The sequence below is a fragment of the Neolamprologus multifasciatus genome, chromosome 12, assembly GCF_963576455.1.
Source record: "Neolamprologus multifasciatus chromosome 12, fNeoMul1.2, whole genome shotgun sequence".
Lineage (NCBI taxonomy): Eukaryota > Metazoa > Chordata > Actinopteri > Cichliformes > Cichlidae > Neolamprologus > Neolamprologus multifasciatus.
In genome coordinates, this window is record NC_140450.1 from 14,242,942 (window position 1) to 14,264,061 (window position 21,120).

General features: G+C 45.3%; 1 protein-coding gene across 2 annotated transcripts in view; it reads left to right on the forward strand.

Annotated features, from left to right (window-relative positions):
- Positions 1–3,742: 3,742 nt before the first annotated feature.
- Positions 3,743–21,120, forward strand: part of ptch1 (patched 1) — a 48,746-nt gene continuing 31,368 nt past the window's right edge. The window contains exons 1-2 of one of the 2 annotated variants that reach the window (XM_085180429.1): positions 3,743–3,882; positions 6,956–7,148. In XM_085180429.1, the coding sequence (XP_085036555.1) occupies positions 3,856–3,882; positions 6,956–7,148 (220 nt within the window). In that variant the 5' untranslated portion in view covers positions 3,743–3,855. Of the gene's footprint in view, positions 3,883–4,700; positions 5,541–6,955; positions 7,149–21,120 lie in introns of those variants that run through there. The other variant, XM_085180428.1, reaches the window with a different exon arrangement.

Consider the following 21,120-nt stretch of genomic DNA (forward strand, 5'->3'; position numbering starts at 1 on the left):
GCGAAGCAGGAGGCTGGACGGGCTCCTCGGGCCCCCCAGCTGGCGAAGCAGGAGGCTGGACGGGCTCCTCGGGCCCCCCAGCTGGCGAAGCAGGAGGCTGGACGGGCTCCTCGGGCCCCCCAGCTGGCGAGGACAGTTGCTGGACGGGCTCCTCAGGCCCTCCAGCGAGAACAGTCTCATGACCAGTGGGCACAGGGGCCCCTGGAACACACAGGACAAAACCAGCAGGTGCGGGGACCTCTGGCAGGCACAGAACAGAACCAGCAGGCGCACGGGCCTCTGGCAGGGACAAAACAGAACCAGCAGGCGAGAATGGAGTTGCAGGCGGCGGCGTGGAAGCCGGAGACGGTGGCGCTGCAGGCGGCGGCGTGGAGGTTGCAGATGTTGGAGATGGTGGTGGCTGAACGGTCTCGCCAGAACCGTCAGCAGACATGAGGATGTGCTGGCTGGGTCCTCCCGAACCCCCAGCTGAAGAGGCAAGAGGCTGGACGGGCCCCTCGGACCCTCCAGCGGACGAGACAGGAGGCTGAACGGGCCCCTCGGACCCTCCAGCGGACGAGACAGGAGGCTGAACGGGCCCCTCGGACCCTCCAGCGGACGAGACAGGCGGCTGGACGGGCTCCTCGAGCCCTCCAGCTGGAGCAGATGCAGGGCCAGAGGCAATAGGGACCCCTGGCTGAGGGTGAAGATGAGTGGCTGACTGTGCAGATGACAAAGTTAATGATTCCTCTACTAACTGCGCTACTGACTGGGCTATGGACTGTAACAAAGTTTGCAGATAATCTGTTTGGGGTAGCGGCTGAGCTATAGATAGCGGGGGTGAAGACCGAGCTATGGGTGACTGGACTTGAGATGAAAGTGATGGTGGTGGAGTTGGTGAATGGGCTACAGGCGGCTGCCGAGCGGAAAACACTGGACCCGGAGCTGCAGGCGGCTGCCGAGCGGAAAACACTGGACCCGGAGCTGCAGGCGGCTGCCGAGCGGAAAACACTGGACCCGGAGCTGCAGGCGGCTGCCGAGCGGAAAACACTGGACCCGGAGCTGCAGGCGGCTGCCGATCAGAAAACACTGGACACGAAGCTGCAGGCGGCTGCTGATCAGCTGCAGGCGGCTGCTGAGCGGAAAACACTGGACCCGGAGCTGCAGGCAGCTGCTGAGCGGAAAACACTGGACCCGGAGCTGCAGGCGGCTGCTGAGCGGAAAACACTGGACCCGGAGCTGCAGGCGGCTGCTGAGCGGAAAACACTGGACCCGGAGCTGCAGGCGGCTGCTGAGCGGAGAACACTGGACACGGAGCTGCAGGCGGCTGCTGAGCGGAAAACACTGGACCCGGAGCTGCAGGTGGCTGCTGATCAGCTGACGGAGCTGCAGGTGGCTGCTGATCAGCTGACGGAGCTGCAGGTGGCTGCTGATCAGCTGACGGAGCTGCAGGTGGCTGCTGATCAGCTGACGGAGCTGCAGGTGGCTGCTGATCAGCTGACGGAGCTGCAGGTGGCTGCTGATCAGCTGACGGAGCTGCAGGTGGCTGCTGATCAGCTGACGGAGCTGCAGGTGGCTGCTGCGGTGATGTGGACACGCTGGGTGAGTCGGGTGGCACGATAACAATCCCTAACATCCTATAGAATGCCTGAGCAGGCGTAAGCTGGTTGCTGGCAGGCACGTAGTAATCCTCCCGGGACCGGCTGGAGCGTCTTCTGCGAGACTGGGGCGTCCGCGGGGAGGAAGCAGACGAGCGGGCCGAAGGGTGGGCTGCTAGCGAGGAACGGCAGCACGGAGGCCCTCCAAGCGCCAGCCGGGTCCCGTCAAAACGGGAGCTGCGCTTCCACGGTGAGTCCGCTGGATCCATTACTGGTCGCGTCGTTCTGTCAAGGATTGCAGTGTGGCAAGCAGGAGTAGGACCCAAAATGCAGGACTCAGACTCAGGGGATGAACTCAAAATCGCAGCTTTATTTGCTGGCAGGAAAAACAAACTAAAACACACAGGGAATTAACAAACTAAGACTCACGGGGAGACACAGGGAGATCCACACATCAAGAGGGACGACGCGACACTGACTCAGAGAAACACGGGGTTTAAATACACTGGGAAGTAACGAGGGGAATGAGACACGGAAGGAGAGCACAGCTGGGGAAAATCAGAACTGACGAGACCGGGAGCAAAGTAGGATACACTCACATGAGACACAGACCTTCAAAGTAAAACAGGAAGACGCAAACTAGACTGGGGAGACAGAGCAACTAAGAAACACAGACAATACCAACAACAAAGAGACACAGACGGGAGCTACTAAATACTCAGAGAACTAAACAGAATACAAGAAAACCAAACAAAGACACTACACTAAAGAATAAGCTGGGACAACAAAGTGAACTAAGAACATAATACAAAAAACTCAGAGGCACAAGAAACTCAACACACTGGGTCACTGACCCAGGACCATGACAATTTTGATGACAAGTATGAAAAGGTGACTACTGAAACCTTTTAGTTTGTTGTTTGTTGCTCCATACCTTACAAGTTGAATGGACTTGTTGATCTTACAAAATCGGAAACCCAAACTGTTTCCTGCATTTACAAATCAGAATAAGCTGCATTAATTTCTCCCTTCCTAAAGCCAACAATTAGTGCATCCTATCCATGTTAACGGTCAATAAATAAAAAATGATATATGTTCATGTTTGGTCTAGGGTGTTTTAGTGTTGTTTGTGCATATGTATTTCATTAGTTCACACAGATGCTTGCAATATAATCTCCCGAGAGCATTTTTACAGGCATATCTTTACAACTTTTAACTACAGTATTCAAATGGGGGGAGGGGGACTATTTTCCACAATGACCTGAGGCACATATACGGAGTCCTGCAGCGTTACTGTCATGACAACAACTTGAACATGCATAGCACAGATATTGTGCAGCACTTACGGCTCCTACTTCCTCCTGTTCCACTGACACAGGCCTGGTTCTTCTCAGGAGCATTAGGGGGCATCGCAGCCTAACTTTGTTCCCCCTTGGACGCTTTCCCTCACTCAGAAACTACACCTGGAGTATCTGATACTACACCTGGAGTATCTGACACCACACCTGGAGTATCTGATGGCAGTTAAATTGTATATATTTAAGGTGGGTTTTCTTTTATGATACAGACAGATCAGAAATAAGCATTTATATGAATGTTATGTTATTTCCAGTAAAATGGACGGTTTCTGTCCAGACCAAATGTAAAGTAATTTGCTCCAAGGGTGACACTAAGGGTAGTAAAATGACTTACTTTGATAGTAACACAAATCGGTCTTTGTAAGTTAATATAATCTGAGACTTTGTGGCTGAGGACATGTGATTGTATTAATCTGTTTGTGGTTTCCTTATTGTACAGCATCTACAGTCCCTTATGCATCAATGGAAATAATCTGTATGCTTGATCCTATGTGCTTGTTCCTTAAGTACCCACATGTGCACATACGTATATCTGTGCGTCTCTAAATTGCATTGCATTCACTTCTTTGATGTCAGAGTGCACAGGTGTGCGTTGTGCGCTCTTTTTCTTTCTTTTCCTTCAATTACCACAGCCTAAAATACTGGAAGCTGCTGCTGCGTGATTGGCACGGTTTACGACGAATCACGTGACAATCAAAGGGTCCTGCCTATGAAGTTAAGGAGACCACCAACGTGGTCAAAAAAGGAACAGTCCTATAATTGGGTGAACTTTTTTCTGAGCATTCTGACTGTGACTAAGACAGATTACGATGCATCTCTTTCTCTTTCTCTTCTCACAACACTTAATCATTCCTTTATATCTTTATTATAACTGACTCGTTTCGCTCTCCGAGGAGCGGGAAATCACGGATTTGTTCTGAATGTTCTCCCCGCCAGGACAGAAGATGGTAAGTGCTCGGCTGGCAGCCACACGCCCAGAGTCAGCTTAGAGGGCTTAGGTGTGAAGTACACCTGATGCTCTGGCGAGCCAAGAGTGGCTGCTGGAGTTAATTGTTTTGCTTATTATAACCTTATTATTTTGACCCGCTGTCTGTTTATTTGAATGAATTTGTTTTTATCTTTATTTCATGAAAAAAGTTCTATCAGAATAAAGTCAATTCTAAAATAAAAACAGATAAATGCTACCTCCTTTGGCAACCAGTTGTTAGGAATTTAAGGACATCAGATTATAATGAAATCCTAAAATCCGCTTGCTTACTGTGCAGCAAGATGTAAATGCACAAATAGTTCTTATGTATATCTGCATCTATATGAAATGTAATTTTTTTTTTTTTAGCTAAATAACCATAATACTGTGATATTACATTGTCGAATCACTAGACTAAAGGGGAGATAATTATGCATTTGTATGCGTAATTGCGCATAAACACATCGCAGGTCTATATAGGTAATATTTTCCCAGTTAGACGTTTTATCAAAGGGTTTTTGTTTTGCCTTGTAGAGAGCTGTGGTCCTGAGGCTGTGGCGTATTTTGACATGTACAAAACACTAATGAGCTGTTTTTTGGCGGTTTGACTCTAAAGATCGCAACAACACTATAGCCTACAAGCCGCCCCCCTCTCATTGAACCAGTTAGAGGCTCATCTGAGGGGGAAAAAATAGTTAAAGTTCTGACATGCCAAAAAGCCCCCTCAGATGCACAAACGGGTACCTTGTCTTTGACTCCGGGTCCTCTCAGGGAAACGCTTCATTATTGTAACGGAGCTCTACGTGAAAACCTGAATGCACCAAATGGGTTCGACTCTCGGCGAGCCTCCCCTGAAGTTGGAGATGCTCACATGAGGTCTGCCTGCCTGGGTGGTCTCTCTACTTTAGTGAGCTGTTGCTAAGCAGCTAATAATAGTCGTGTTTGCTGAGTAATTTCTGCCCTTCTGGAACCAATCAGATGCAAGAAACTCCTGCAATCTGACAGCCCCAGAGGCGGGATCTCGAGTATTTTTTTCCTCTTCTCACCCCTCCTCTTTCTCTGCCTCCAAATGGAGAGAGGTCTTTTTCTTCATTTCTATTGAATCTCAGAGTTGGCCGTGACGCGCGGCCCAGGGGAAGACCACATAGATGTCACCAGAATGCTACGACTATCGAGGTTTCATACCCGACAACTTGTGTATGGAAATCACTTCGCGAAGCTCGCTTTTTGAGAGAAACTTACTTTTTTAAGAGACACGGTGAATGCGGTGAAAGCGGTGGAGACCTCCGGATCACGAAATGTTGGGATGGAAGGCGCAGACTTTGACTCGCCGTCTCCAACAGGAGTATGAAGCCCTACTTCACGGGTGTGAGATCTCCGAGAGTGAAACTCTGTTCTCTTGGGATATCGCTACACGCTTTCGGGGAAATACTATAAAGTGGGAAACCTTATCGCTGTCCCCGCAACATGGCCTCGGCTGGTAATGCGCCCTCCGAGCAGGAAAACAGAGACCCCGATCGGCCGAGGATAACGCGGAGGAACAGGGGGGACTATACCCGCAACACACCGCTGGATTTGGAGTATTTGCAGCGGCCGAGTTACTGCGATGCGGGCTTTGCTCTGGAGCAGATTTCAGAGGTGCTTATTTCTCATCTTGAACGGGAAAAGGCTTTGTGATGCTGCTTTCATTGTATTCGTCGAAAAGAAAAAAATGTGGCCAAACTGTCCAGTCGCTGCTAGGTAACGGGACGGGCTGGGCACGGGGTACACAGCGGTAAGGCAAGGTTGCAGAAAAGCGCAAAGTAGTTGTGTTTGATTTCACGCGACTCTTCCGATACAACCGGCTTATGATGAAAGATGTGCTGCAAGTTCTAAGTGCCCGTTTCCCCAGTACAAACACGCGATTGTTTCCAGTGCATCCCCAACCTAGAGCGGTCCCGCACCAGGCAAAAAACATGCAGCTTTTACTCTCGCAGGCAACGCTGCCATTGACCGTTTCATAACATCCAGCCTTTCTTTTACGCGGAGCACCCAAAGCTTTAAAGAGTTTCGGTGACACTGTCTAAACTTGGGTGACTCGTGTAAAGAGGAGGAAAGTAAAGAATCCATGTGGCTGCCCTCTTCCGTTCACAAATATTGTGATTCCTCCCCGTGATAGCTCCTTCACTTCCCCGTGCAGGCCGGAACACACGAGCGGCCAGACGGGGAGAGCGCGTGTGAGTGCGTGGTGGTGGTATTTGTGGTTTTACCACATGCGCCCATTCAGGGTATTTAATATCACCGGGCGATGTGTGCGTGCAGGTTACTTCAGTAGCAATTACACTACACCTCAAAATGTAATAGTTTTTGTCAAGTGGGGAGCATGTGGTCTACAGTGCATTCAGTATTTTATTTTATTCTGTCTTCTAAGACTTATAGTCTGCTACTAACAGCAGCATTGTGCTTCCAATGGCCATTTTACATAAAGAGTAGAACAAAGACACAAGGGAGCCTGCTTAGTCTAGTTGTGGTTTGACAGTTATGTCCTGTTTACCTGTGTCTACTCTGGAGGTACAGATGTACTTATTTTGGACTATTTTTAAAAAAATATTAGCCAATTATTGTGGCTGTGAAATGACAGGGAATGGTGGTACCTTCCCAGTGCATGTATTATGCTAAGGATTCTGATCTGACAGGACCTGTAGCTCGCACTCTGGGGAGTCCTCAGCAGTGCCCAGGATCCCCAGCAGATTTGTGGTTTTTCAGTGAATAAAGGTTAGCAGAGGGATTTAGTGGATGTGTTGGAAGATCCCAGCTCTCTGACTTTAGATCCCCGGTTGTAGGTAAATGTGCAGTCTTACTGAAAAGAGAGCAGGTGGGATTCTTTGATCAAAGAGAGGCTTGTACTTTAAAACTGTAAAGGTTCTTTTAAGTGGACACATTTATTGTTGTAGCTTATTTGCATGTATACCATAAAATCTTTTGTCTTTAACCCTACAGCCTCACCTGAGCAGGTAAGTGTGGTGCTTTGTCTGTTAACTGACAGTAACTCTGTGACTCTTGTCTTATCATAGGGGAAGGCAACTGGGAGGAAAGCACCTCTGTGGCTGAGAGCGAAGTTCCAGAGACTTTTATTTAGGCTGGGCTGTTACATTCAAAAGAACTGCGGAAAGTTTTTGGTTGTTGGCCTCATGATTTTTGGAGCTTTTGCTGTGGGCTTACGGGCAGCTAATTTGGAAACGGATGTGGAGAAACTCTGGGTGGAAGGTAAGACGCTCTTGATTATTTTGTTTTTTGACAAGCTGTGCAATTCATGATGTTTTTAAGTGTGACCTGCTGGGACTTTTCTTTATTTCAGTGCTTTTGAAACTGTTTGACTTCATATTACATGTTTCCAAGAATTTGACACAGTTTAGTTTGGAGGAAGAAGGTTTGTTGGTGTTACTAAATGAAGTAGGTAAGGGGATTGTTTATTGTATAGGTGCTGGCAAGCACCCAAACAAAACTTGAAAATACTTGACTATTCCCAACACACTTAGCTTCTAAAACTGTTCTAGATGCACACATAAGATGTGCAAGGGCTGAGTGTAACTATGCTCATAAAAAGTTGTAATTAAGTTCATAAGGGGCTTTCGGGGTAGAGGAAATTTTTGTGAAAGCCGCCATTTTGTGAGATGTGTGTGAGTGTGTGTGTGTGCGTGTGTGTGTCTGCCTGCCTGCCCCCAGCAGTTGACTGTGTGTGGTCCCGTTTTGGACAGCTCTCAACTTTCCAAAAAGATTTGTCTCTGGCTGCAGGGAAAAAGCGGAGTGAGGGCAGGAACTCGTGTTTGCGGGGTGGATGGAACATTTGTTAGTTTTCCTTGTTTTTGAAATTCCTAAACAACTTATGAAGAGTGAAAATATATAAGGAAGAAAGAAACTGTGCATATGGGTGGTGCTTGTGGGGGGGTTTAAGGGGAAGGGGCTGAGCTTTTTTTCCTTTCCTTTGATCCACATTCCTGTGCTTATGGGTAGAGTTGGCTGTAGGAGTCATGAATGGAGGAGCAGACTTGTTGAGAAATTGAAGTGGAGTACTGTTTGGTTATAAAAATGAATGCATTTTTTTTAGCGTTTGCTTGTGTGGTTGCCTTTTTAACTTTTTTAAACCACTTTGTCTCAGGTTTAAAAAAACAAGTTAACAAGACCAAGCACTAAAGCAAACTGATTCCTGTACAGATCAAACACCACACCTCCTGCCCGGGGTTGGCTGTTCTCCCCTTGCGTGCAGCTGCAGGGGTCTGACAGACAGCGTGTTCTTCTAATATGCGGCGCAGGCGCAGTTGGCAACAGTTTAGGCAGAGGGGAGCCTCTTTGGGATAGGAATCCTGATTATACTCAGAGGATCGCACTGTTTTCACACCCTTTCACATGTCTGACCACGGTCGTGTATACTAAAGTGACCGGCACCTTTTGGAACTGAATATTATTGCACACTTCACAGTGCATCCTTTACTCTTACACGCAAGTGCTGAAATGAATTAGTAATATATTCATAACTTCTTGTAATTTATGTAAAAAAAATATTAATAAATCAAACATTTGCAGGGACCTGCCGCCGTTTTGTTGCCTGTTTGATTTAATTTTAAACGCTGTGTGGGATTTTAACAAAAATTACTAAAAAATACTAAGAGCATCACTTTGGCCTGTTGTAACTTATGAGCTTAACTCTTCCTTCTCATACTGCTGCCCTTCTCAAAGAACGGGGTTTAGAAACATTTTGGCAAACTTTTTATTTAAAGCATATTTAAAAGGACAGCAATGAAGCCTTTTGGCTTCAAGATACATTGTAAGTGCAAACTGTAGACTTATTTCAGCTTCTTCAGAGTACTGAGGTTAAAATTACTAAGTTATAGCTTCAGAGTTATTGATTCAGTAGGTAAACGGTCTTCTTGTAGCTTCACAAATGTGAGAATTTTTAGATTTTCTCAGTTTCCCATTATTATTTGCACCTTTTTGTCTTTGCAAGGTCTGGTAACTTGGGATTTATCAGCATTTTCAGATGTTTCAGCTGATTCTGTTGCAAGTTTAGCGCTGCTGGTGTTGCATCAAATTCAGGATACTCAAACCCAGAGTGACTGTACACTTTTGTTTTGTTCCACCAATAAATTCTGGTGTTGACAGAACTGAACCTGACCTTGACTGACACACAAGTAGTGTAGTGACCTCTGGTAGACATCTACAAAATAGTCTCATACTGACTCACACCAAGATGCGAACCCCTGCTCGTACACAGGCTCTGACTACAAGACAGGGCTGCTGTGGTTTTCTACATCCCGATAAGTGAGGGGTTCCAGATGCTGGTAGGGAGAGATCTGTTTGTTTAGATTAGACTGCACAGCTGAGGGATAGATTAGTTCTGCCTGGACCGTGGAACGCTGTGCTGGGGGACTGGCCCATCGTCCGAGAGGAAAAAGAGGAGAGGACAGAGTGCCTGTTTATGTTTCATTTGGTTGGAACTGCCCCTCCGCAGGCGACCCATGGACGACCCCACGTGGAAGCTGTGTGGCCTGTGGATGCGTGCGCGCATACAATACAGCCCAGCTCCCATCAGATCTCTCAGCTCCTCCAGTGTTGACCGGAGCAACATTCACGTTTGCGATCTCGTGTCGTGTCGGTCGTCACCTGCTTTCTGATAGCTGCAGAGCAGCTTAGGTCTCCGGCAGACCGCCGTTAAGTCTCTACTGCAGTTAGCTTGTAGGTCACGTGCCGCAGCTTTTGCGGGGATTGTCTTTTCTCACACAGTGCTCACTCAGCACTGTTTATAAATACTCTGACACAGGAAGTTCTGTTTATTAGACAAAGTGACAGAGACCAATTGGGAGCGAGATGCATGCCTGCACGAAGACGCAGTGGTGTCAGACCTCTGAGGATGCATGGAAGTTTGTTCTTTACTTAACAATCGGGGCAAGATAGTAAGATTTTCAGTCTTGTTTTTCCCACTTAGAAAACATCAAAGTGACCGTGGTTTCTGTTTGGGGCAGATTGTATCCACACTACAGACAAGCTCTGTGTTTATATCCACTCACAGGAAATGATTAGTTCAAACAGGAAGCTGTAGTATTGTGGTGTACTGTCTCCCCACACACAATTGTGGTCTGAAGCTCTCTGTGTGCTTTCCTCGGTGTTGGAAAACATGCTCACTGGCTTGCGACCTCAGATGCATCCTCAGCTTAAACCTGAAGATCATCTAGATGATCTTGCAGTGATTAACAATAAGCCACATTCATGGAGAAGGGACATGGACAAGCGAGGAATGAGAGTCCTTTAGGTTTCCTCCTGGCTGCAAATGGAGCCATCCCTTGGCATTCTAGGTTATGGCAAAAACAGGCCAAATTGTAAAGAAAATAGGAGCACTGCCTGCCACTAATTAAAACAGTATCACATAAACATTGGCCTTCCTGTAGGACAGCCCCTCTCTCTTTTGCTTCGTTTCTTTGCAGAGAGAAAGGCTGGAGATTATGGAGCTGTGCTGATTGGGAAGAGGAGACGCAGGGAGGGGATGGTTTGGAAACTGGGGCTTTTGAAGCTTGAGCTCTGGGCAACGGTTGAAGTTGAAGCCAGGGGTGAAGCAGACGATGTGGAGACGATGTGAGGATGAAGCGGGCATTAAGTGGCTGCATTTTGTTCTCATCACACCTCAGGATCCAGAATTGTGAATCTGTGGACCAAAGAGGTTTGATGAAGAATAAGTGAAGGAGGAGAAGACGGAGGCTTTGTGTTAACACTGGCGACTGCTACGTAAACGGCATGTTTTTGCAGTATCGACCGATGTCAGAGTTTATTTGAACTTAACTCTGCTCCAATCTTAAAACCACTGACATGTTGACATGGCTACACATCAGTGTTGACCTAGAAATATATTACATCCAGTCAGACACTTTGCTCCGTAATGATTGGTTAAGGAAAATTGAATCTCTTTCCCCTATGGAAACTTATTACCAAGAAGGAAAACGAGTGTAATTGCCTGACAGTTGTGTCTGATATCAAATGTATGGCAATTATATGAATGATTCGAGTTTAAAAAGAGCTTGTGGTCTCCAGATTTATGGCTGGGACTGGGGCACAGGGCAGTAGATTGTAGTCTCAAGGCTGCAGACTGAGGGGAAGGCCTCGGTCCCGGAGCGCTTTCTTGGGGGGCATAAGTGCAGAGGCCGGGGGCCACGGGGGTAGACCCCTGAGACCCTGAGGTCATCTTGTAGAGGCCCCACTATTTAAAACCTTACCTGATACTCACCCTGTGGCCTGGGTGCAGAGTGAAGACTCACAGCAGAAGTGGGGGGGGGGGGGGGTGGAGGAACTGCAGCAAAGGTCGCAGCTGTCACCGGTCACTGTTTGTATATGTTTACGTGCGGGCATGTCGCATGTGTATGCCTACTGTATAATAGAGCGCCTCAGTGCCAGCTGTTTTGTTTCGAGTTTGCACTCTTTTCTCATTGTGTGATGATTCAGTTTTGTGAGTTTCTGATCAAACTTTTAAAATCTCTTCTCCAGCAGAGGGCAGTGAATCTATTTTTTAATTTAATCTCTGAATTACTGTATAATAAGTTTATGTCAAATAAATATCCAAGGGCAACAACAGCGCACATCATCATTCCAGCTTCAACGACAGAACACACTTGAAGGAGCGACATGTCACAGAGGGAGTAATTTCAAAGTCATACTGCAGAAATTTCACAATTTAATTTCCTTTTAAATTGAAAGTGGAGCGCCTCTAGCCTGTCCCTGAAATCAGTATGGTAACAGTTACAGTGGTGCCAGGCTATGTTTGTGTGGAGCCTGATTTAAGGTTTCAAAATCCAGTCTGATAGGATCAAATGTTGTTGTTGTTATTTTGTTTTTTTTCTAAAGCCGTTCCTTGCCCGTTCCTCTGTGTCTGTTTTGTATCTAGTATGATTAAGAACTGAGTCAACAGAACTGGTGGTTGTTTTGTTGTTTTGCTGGTAATGGCAGTGGAAAAGGGTGCAGTATAATGTTAAGTGCATGCAGAAGAAGCCTTGACATCCTTTTTTGTGGAGGAGGAGGAGTGCCCTGAATGTGGTGTCTCCACTGAGAGGATTGTGGTTTGCATGGCTGAATTATTCAGCTTTTGATGTGTATGCAAGCATAGATACATGCATGGGTGCATGTGCACACACACATGTACGCAGAAAGAGGCTTTGGAGTTTTGGCTCTGTGAATGAGTGGGTGGTTGAGGAGGGTTGGCATGCCAGTCTATTTTGGTAGTATCTTTTTTTCCCCTTTATCTTTGTTTTTCTCGCTTTCCCTTTCACTCTTTCTCTCACACTACACCTCCTGCAGCTTTCTTTCAGCAGAAGCAGCAGCAAGCGATCAAACATACAAATGCCCCCCCTACACGCAATATTTCTCCCTAGTTAGCGCGGCATACACGACATAGAGTCATCTATTCTTCTCTCCTCATCAGTTTTGCTCCCTGACATCAAATGTATACAGTAATACTCAAACGTGAGTGCACCTACACATGCGCGCTTGTTCCAAACTGCACTGAGTTTGTGTTTATCAGTTCACTACAAACATGATTAAACCCCTCTATAAGGAATAACATTCCAGTGTGTTGTGTTAAACTTTACGAGTTGATGAAAAGTGCAGGCTGGCTGGTGAGGGATTTAGTGCGGGGAAACATTGCGCCTCTGGTACTGTACACAGACTCGCTGCGCTGTTTTCTCAAGCTAGCGTTTGAAAACAGCTTTGTGTATATTAGGCCTACCTGGTAAAAGTGAATGTGAAATAACATTTAAAAATTTGCTCGTCAAGCGTTCCCTGCGTGTGTGCGGGCATGTGTGTGTGTGTGTGTGCTCCCAAGGCAAGCATGCTCCCATTCACAAACAACATCCTGAGATACCTCCAAGCACTCTGTTTACATTTTGCATTCTTTCAGGCGCTCTTATTCAAAAACCAGAGCCCTGCGAATGACCGACCACAGGAGACTGTGGAGAGAATTACCCTCCCCCTCTACCTCCCTCTCTCTCGCTCTCTCTCTTTCTCTCTTCTGTTCTTCTCTTTTCCTCTCTGCCAGAAAGGTCTCTCTCTTTACCCCAGCCTCCTTTCCCCCCCCTCCTGCCCCCCCCTCCCACCACCACCACCACCACTCCCCCATCCCTGGCTGGAGAGAGAGTGGCCTCAGAATGCCAGATGTATTACAGAGTGAGCCACGGCAATGTAAACACTCAGCCCTGCCATGAGAGCAGGGTGGTCTGGCCTCCCTCTTTCCCTTCCCTCCCCTCCCCTCCTCTCCCTCCCTCTTCCCCTTTCCTCTGTTCCCTCCCTCACAGCGATGACTGCCAGAAGGGTGGAGAAACACCCTTCTGTACAAAACAGCAGAGGGAGAGTATGTGTGTGCGTGTGTCTGTGTGTGTGTGTGTGTTGGAGAGGAGACTGAGTGAGGGAAGAAGCAAGAGTATAGTAGCAGTAGTGTGTTTGTGTTTTGGCTGCAGTGCCTACCGTACACTAGGAAAGAGAGATTGGGGTGTGGATTGATGCTTCTCAGACTGCAGAGCAGAGAAATTTTCTCGCTAACATTTCCAACTGTGTGTGTGTGTATGTGTGTATTTTTTTATTATTTTTTTTAGCCCCTCTGGCACACCACAGTTACATACGTAGCTGTATATTTCATTGCAATTCCTGCAGCACGTCGTCATAGAATCTGGCAACCACGGCAGTTACACAAGTACCACACATGCACATGCAAGACATAAAGACACAAAGATAACATTTCCTCTGTCAGATGATTGAAAAGTTAGGATCTCCAGATTGAATCAGCATGCAACTGAGTGAAATCGTCTCTTGCACTGTAACCTATCTGCATAAAGAGCACTGGGTGTTATAAAGACCATGTTTACACTTAAACATTTTCTACTTCGTTGTTCCCTGGCATGTGCACTACTCCAGTGTTTTTGGACCTGTGCATTTGTCCATTTTATTATTTGCTCACCCACCTTAGGTTGCAGAGGGTCTAGGGCCTACTGGAGCTGACACAGAGCAATAAGTATTGCTTATAGTACATTGGACGGGTTTCAAGTCCATCACAGGAGCCCAGAAATGGGAAGCTTTTGTATACTTCTAATGCTCTTTAAGTTTGGACACCACTGTGCTGTCTTTCAGTCTGAACTCTTCCTGTCATACTGGGTTTTATCAGTCACTATGTGTCATTCTCTATTTTGTCACTCACCCCCATTGCATGACCCTCTTCCAGAAGAAAACAAAAAAAATCAGGAAATCTGTCTTGACTGTCAGCAGTTAATTCAGCAAGAAGAACAAATTGCAGGCGTTTTCTAGTATAGTCTGTGTCTATACTAGCGCTGATTTCTAGCTAGCTACACATTCACTGTGTGTGCAAATGATCATTTGATATGTATTTCTAGGCTTTTTTACAATGGATTGAGATTGTTTTGGTTTAAAAACAACACTTACAGTGACAAAGGTAGCTGAAATCACGGGTTCGATATTTAGGTTAGATGCACATTAAAGTATCGAGTTGGGTCAGTTTCATATATCTTCCATCTTCTTGTTTCAAAATAACTATTTCATACACATTTACAGTTGTTTTATAGTTGATGTATTTACTGTGTCAATTATTAATACATACATTGTAAATGTATATGTTCATTCAAAAATGTATGAATTTCACCAAATAACATGTTTGAAAAGAGCTCATCTTTGTCACCACAGACCCTAATACCTGAACTGTGATCCATGTAAACCATAAACACTTTGCCTCAAAATAAAGGGACCAGTGCTCTCGCTATAATCCGCCCTTCTGTAAAAGTTTGGCTCTGTTTGTTGGGCAGACCTATACATAACAGAATGGAGTATAAACAACCACCATTTGCTGGATTTATAAACTAGATGATAATTGCCATTAACAAAAGAAGAGAAATGTTTAATTCTTCATAGATAGTTGTAGTGCATTTCACTCTTACCTTTGTCAGGCACAAAGTGATGGATACATCCCAGAAAGCTGCACGAGCAAGCAAGACACAGACGGTCCATGAGATGCCCTGAACACAAAAATGAGATCACCTCTTATCCAAATAACCTCAACATCCTGTCTGTTTAAACTCGGTGGGTGCACTGCTGGGAATCTGAGAAAGTCAGATTCCCAGCAGTGCACTAAGTTTGCCCATGTTTAAAACAGACTGGGCAACTGGTTGTTGTGATGAGTACATAACAGATGCAAGTTCAGAGGTTCCTTGATTTGTTAGTAAGATGGAATAACAGTTGAATTATGAGCCATGAATCTCAAAAAACAAATACAGATCCTGTTGGTTTTTCTTTGTCTTACTTTCATACTGTTTCTGTGTCCTTTATTGCACACTCAAGAATGTGTGGTTTTCTTTTTGGGATACCTGAAATCATTGACCATCTTTACAGGAAATGACAAAGAGATAGCTAGTTGAGATTGGTTGTTGAGGCTCATGTCACGGTCTGTTATGGTTTGGTTGTGGGCCAATCACAAGGCTGTAAATGCAGCAAGAGGACGAGTCTCACCTGGCTTAAATTTGACAGGCACTGCAGAAGAATACAGAATGTGATTTTTTTTCCCTGTCCTGGAGTCTTTTTTTTTCTCTTCATTATCACACACCTGAGAATGCAGAATATCTGCTGCAGTTTAATTGGACATTATCTGGTCTTTACCTGCCAGCTTCCTGGTACAAAGTACGTGTGCTTTCAGATTTTACAGATGTGTGAAACCACACAATTATCACCGGCATTCACCGCTAGTGAGTGAGCGTAACGTGTGGTGCATCTTTCGCATTGCGTTCAAGCAGGTCCCTCTATAAAACCAAACAGAATATTTACAGTTTTATGAAGCAGACGACTGTAGAAAATAACTCAGTTTGATTCTCTAAAAATTGTACAGAATTCATGGGTAAAATCGGCTAGACTTTATCAGAATAAGAGGTGTACTATCGCTGAAGAGTAGTGATGGTGGCTTCAGATCTGCCATGTCTGTTTGGCTGCATTATGACATCACTTTTAATTGAACTACAACCACTGCATGCACACATGCTACAAAACAGACTTTCTGTCAATGTTTTCTTCCCCAACTACTCTTTACACAGCTCTCTGAATCCATTGGCACTGAATAGGATTTTTTTTTTTTTGTGGGGGGTGGGAGAGGCGAGAGAGGGACCTGAATGAAGGCAGCAACGTGGAAGAATCTGCCCATTGAGGAGTGTGTGAATGTACACCTCGGGCCCAGGGGAAGCTGCATTGGGAGCCAGCCGACTGCTAAATACACCCATTTTAGGGGCTGCAGAGGCCGGACAGGTGATTAGCATAATCAGGGGAGAGGGGAGCTATACATATGGTAATGCAGTAGTTGGGGGGTGAGGTTCGGTGGTATGGGTGGGGATTCTGGGGGCAGTGGTTGGCAGCTGGGGTGTGTCGGGGGTCGGAGTGTTTCGGGGGTGCGCTGCTGCATGAGGAGACCCTCGGCTACAGCTGCCAGTCCGAGGACTTCCAGTCTCCGTTCTGTCACTCTCATGGTTTTTTCCTCATTTTTTTATTTCACAGTTTTCCACTCTTGACCATGATTGTTTTACACTCCCCTCTCTGTGTGGCAGCCCCCTCTTCTTATAAGCTGACAGGAGGGAGGGAAAGAGAGTGCAAGGGAGGGAGAGCAGTACAAGTGAGGGGAACTCACCACAGGTCAGATAGGGTCTCGGCTCCCAGTAAGGCCTTTCACCACATATTTGTGGCTGTGTGCACACCTGCATTGCAGAGTGAACATTGGAAACTGCTGTTAATGCTCTGTGGATTGCTGTGCGTGCTGCTGCAGTGAGCGCTCCTTCTCCTGCTTGCAAAGTTGTTCTGAGCCTTTTGCATCTCTTTACACACTGGCATCTCCTTTGCCAGTTCCTGCCTCTCTTTTTCCTCTCATCAAACCCTGTCCTCATATCCTGTGTGCTCCTGGATTAAAGCCTGGACTTCTTTCTTGCTTGTTCCTGTGGCGGGCTGATCATAATCTTGTGCCCGCCTGCAGTTCAACAATTCTCTAACACTTTTTGACAATGCTTTGACAGAAATCTATGGCACTTTTTTTTTCACCTAGCTGCAGTTAAATATTTTAGATCGGTGTATAAAGTGATAAACAAATGCATTCTAGCATAGATCTGTTGATGTTTATCTACTTCTATTGAGAGGGTCTGTCACATTGCAGTGATGATATCCTACAGAAAATTGGAGCAGCAGAAAATCTAAGAAAAAAGATCAACTCAGAGCCGTGGCAGCAGATGGATAAGAGAAAGCAGACAAATGGTGGAGGACAGAAACAGGTGGGGTCTTCTTAGTGATCAAAGCAGGTGATTGACAGTAGCAGCTGAATGGGAGAAAAACAGGAAGTAGGAGAGGTCACTGGACAGACCTACTGTGGGAAACTACCTGAGCAGTGTGACCAGGAGCAGATACCAAGCAAGTTCAAATAAATGACCAAGATAGCCAAGTAACATTAAAGTAATATTCTTATCATCTTAAAAAAAGACAAATGTTTTTATTGTCTCTTGTGCAATTTTATGTTGGAAGACAAAAAGAAAGGAAGAGTTATATAATTTTTCTCTATACTCCTCGAACTTTGCCTCAGGATTTAGGACTCCTATAGCCCAAGGCTGCCTCTAAGCACCTGCCTGAAAGTTTAAAGGAGTGTTGCTAGAAAACTGCAAAGATTTTGTAGGTCACTGGTTTTTTTTGAAGTTTGTAATGTAATAAGAAATGGCAGTATACAGAATCGGTGGAGATCAAGTAACAAACTTTGACAAGAGTACTGCAAATGGGATGGCTAAAACGGAAAATGAAAACCTTCGTCTGACTCCTAAACCTACAGGAGGATTTGGCAAACTGCTCTGCTGCCTACATTACTTTAGTGTCAGAAGTTCTGGATGTTGTTATGGACTGAAAATTTTCTTATCACTGACTGAGCATCTCCACGAAGAAGTCTTCACCCCTGACAAAGTGGTCAGACCAAGAAAGACTCTTGGTAGGAAGAAAACCACCATTTAAGAATTCTGCAGAAGTGTTCCTCTTCCTCAGATCCAAGTATTAATACAATAATGTTTCAAGTTCGCAATCCTGTTGACTTCACTTCTTGGTTTTCACTCTGGCTTATATAATCCACTGTGAGACCTGCTATGAATAGGTGTGTGCCTGTGCTCAGTGCGTTGAATTAATTCAGTTAGGACAAAAGTTAGGATAAGGTTCTCAGTATGTAGGTAAATGGGATATTTATGTTATAGTTATTTAATAATTGAACAGAAAATACCAAAATGTCTTTATAGGAGATTATGGGTTGATTTATTAGAAAGAAAAAGGTTAATAATATCGATCTTTTAATACCAGCATATGGAAAACTTGAAAGCACAACTTGAAAAACCACAGTAAGAACCTTTCATACCTTTGCAAATATTCATTAAGTACCAGTATTGCTAAACTCCAGAGAAACCCAAAATATCAAGGTCTTGTATGAAAGCATATTTTTTCTGTCTCATGCAACAGGTGTCACTTCCCAAGTTTAAAAGATCTTTTCAGTGTAAATCAACTTAAATTTGATTTTCTTCACACAACTTTTAAAGCAGCTTTTAAAGTACATGCCGTTGTAGTTTCATGGGGTGGTCATCTCTTTATCCCTTTGATAATACTGGAGGTTCAGATTTTGGGAGGTCGCTGTAGACTTGGTAGCAGTGAGATGACCTGGTTTTGGGGGGCTTCCTCTTCACCATAGGGGGTGCCTGCTGGGATGGAGGGCTAATCCAGCTAATCCGTTCTCTGCAAACAGACACACACACCCACACACACACTCACACACAGAGATGTGTTCAGCCGCATGCAAATACATATAATACATTATGTCACAAATCTTTAAGTAGTGGAGCAGGTCAGGTGTTTCAGACTATTTATTCATAGATGTGTAAATATGTTCAGGTGTACACTGAACATAATTGGGATTGGAATTATACCAGAATCACTCACAGTTACAGGAGTGTTTGCCGCCGGTGGTGCGTGTTCTCCTCGAAGGTTATGGGCTGCTTCCGTTGTCAGACATAAGAGATGTGCTGGGGTGGGGGCAAGCTGTTGTATGTTGCATGGAAAGGAGAGAAAGCTGGCAAAAGGATATGGGGGGTGGTTTGGCTTTGACAGAGGGGCCGGGCTGATTGCCATCATGATCTGGCCAATCACAGTGTAGAGCTGAATAGAGCAAAGAGAGAGAGAAAATGAGAATGAGGAGGGGGCGTTCAGATCTGAAAGGAGGAAGGGGGTGATGTCAGTTCCTTAGAAACCCACTTTCTCTCCTTTGGTGCCCGCCACCCCCCACCATTCCTCTACTTTGAGAATAGGGGGACCAGGGGTTAATGTTATGCAACATGCTGAATACCCACACCGAGGGCTCCACTACAGTGACAAGCATAGGCCTCTTCTCTTCTCTTCTCTTCTCTTCTCTTCTCTTCTCTTCTCTTCTCTTCTTCTAAGGTTTTTGGTTTGTCAATTATTAATAACTAATAACTCGTACACTACAAACCCATGTAGTCAACAGTGCGCACTAACTCAGTAAAAATAAATACAGACATGATTAGCTAAATAACTAACTAGTCATATGCTGCTGATTACTTTTATTAGCAGTTTGATCTATTACAAGTAAGAAAATAATAAAATATTTCTGTCACAAGTTTCTGGAGCCTAAGTTCATGAACACAGGTGAAGAAACTAGACTTTTGAAAACCAGAAAGCAGCTTGCTGATTCCAGTTCTGTCAGAACACATACAAGTTTTGTGATTTATTGGAATGAAAGCATTTTGGCTCAAAACCAGTTGATGGATAGTACAATTTGACTTCACCAGACTCTCTTAATTATCTATTTTGGATGTGTACTTTTCATGTCACTCTAAAACATTACAAATGATTTTTGTTTTCGTAAGAGACCGAGGCCGGTAAGGGGAGGGATTGAAAATTATTTCCACTTTGTTTTGGTCTCAGCAGCTGAGCCTGGAGCGGGACACCTTCAAGATATCAACACATGCTGGGGTCAACCAGTTTTCTTAGGAGAAGGAATATGGGAATATGTGTCATTGAAGAAACACAGCTGTGTGTTCACGCACACTCGTGTGCACATGCTTGCACGTATGCTGAGTGTTTGCGCACACACATACATGTTTTCTTGGTCCAGCTGGGGTGTTAATTTCACCCCAAGGCTGTGTGAGTGTTGACCCCAAAACTTTGTAACCTCGTGAAGTGTGGAATTCTCGAAGCCTGAGGCAGTAATGTGCTGTTTCCTGTAGCGGGAGAGTACATTCCTTTGACTTGTCCCATTCCTCACTGCTTGCTGTAAACTCGGGATCTTTGGGTGGCAGTCCATGACTTGGAAAGAGTTCAAAACAGACAGTGGGTTCTTTCTAAACTTGATCCTCCCATCCCCCCGTGCCATCTCCACACGTGTAGAAGGGTATTGACTGATGGATGCACCTTTTTCCATATACCCGTGTTTCCGTTGTCCCCTCCTGGCAGTGCACTTAAACCAAGCCTCAGGCTAGCATTGCCTTTGAGCGTTGAGTGTATCAGACAAGCCGACTTGTTAGTGCGCTGTCAGTGTGCGTCAGATCTTAATCAGTTCCATGCGCTTTCCTTTGAAGGGAGGGCTGGTGTAACGGACCTCTGTAGCTGGCCTAGCAGTGGAAAGCATGTCGCTCCAGTTAGCCTAGGCCTGCTATTAATGATGAGCATTATAAACATGCATTCAGACAGGTTCAGATAGGAATGCTGTTTGAGTCCAGAAAAAAAGAAATCAAATGTGTTTTCCTAATGCCCCAAGACATGGCCCTCCTCTCCCTTTTCCCTTGGTCTGACTGGGTGGTCCAGCCCAGCAGAACAGGCATGCTTATGTTCAACTTTAATGCCATTACAGTAGACAAAAAAATATTCAATCCATGCCCACTGTTACACGGATTGAGCAGAATTGTTAAATTGGATTAAGGCATAATAAAATGTTACAGATTTTTCACACAGTCGGCTCTCTCACCGGACAGTTTTCTTGTTTTGTGTATGTGTGTGGCTGGGTGACCAAGTGAAATAATATGAGTATAAATTGCTTGAGCTTTCGTTGAGCGTTTAGACACTGATGACTGAACGGCTCAAATCATCAGCTCGTAAATTAGAAACAGACACACCAAACTGGGGGATGCATATGAAGACACAT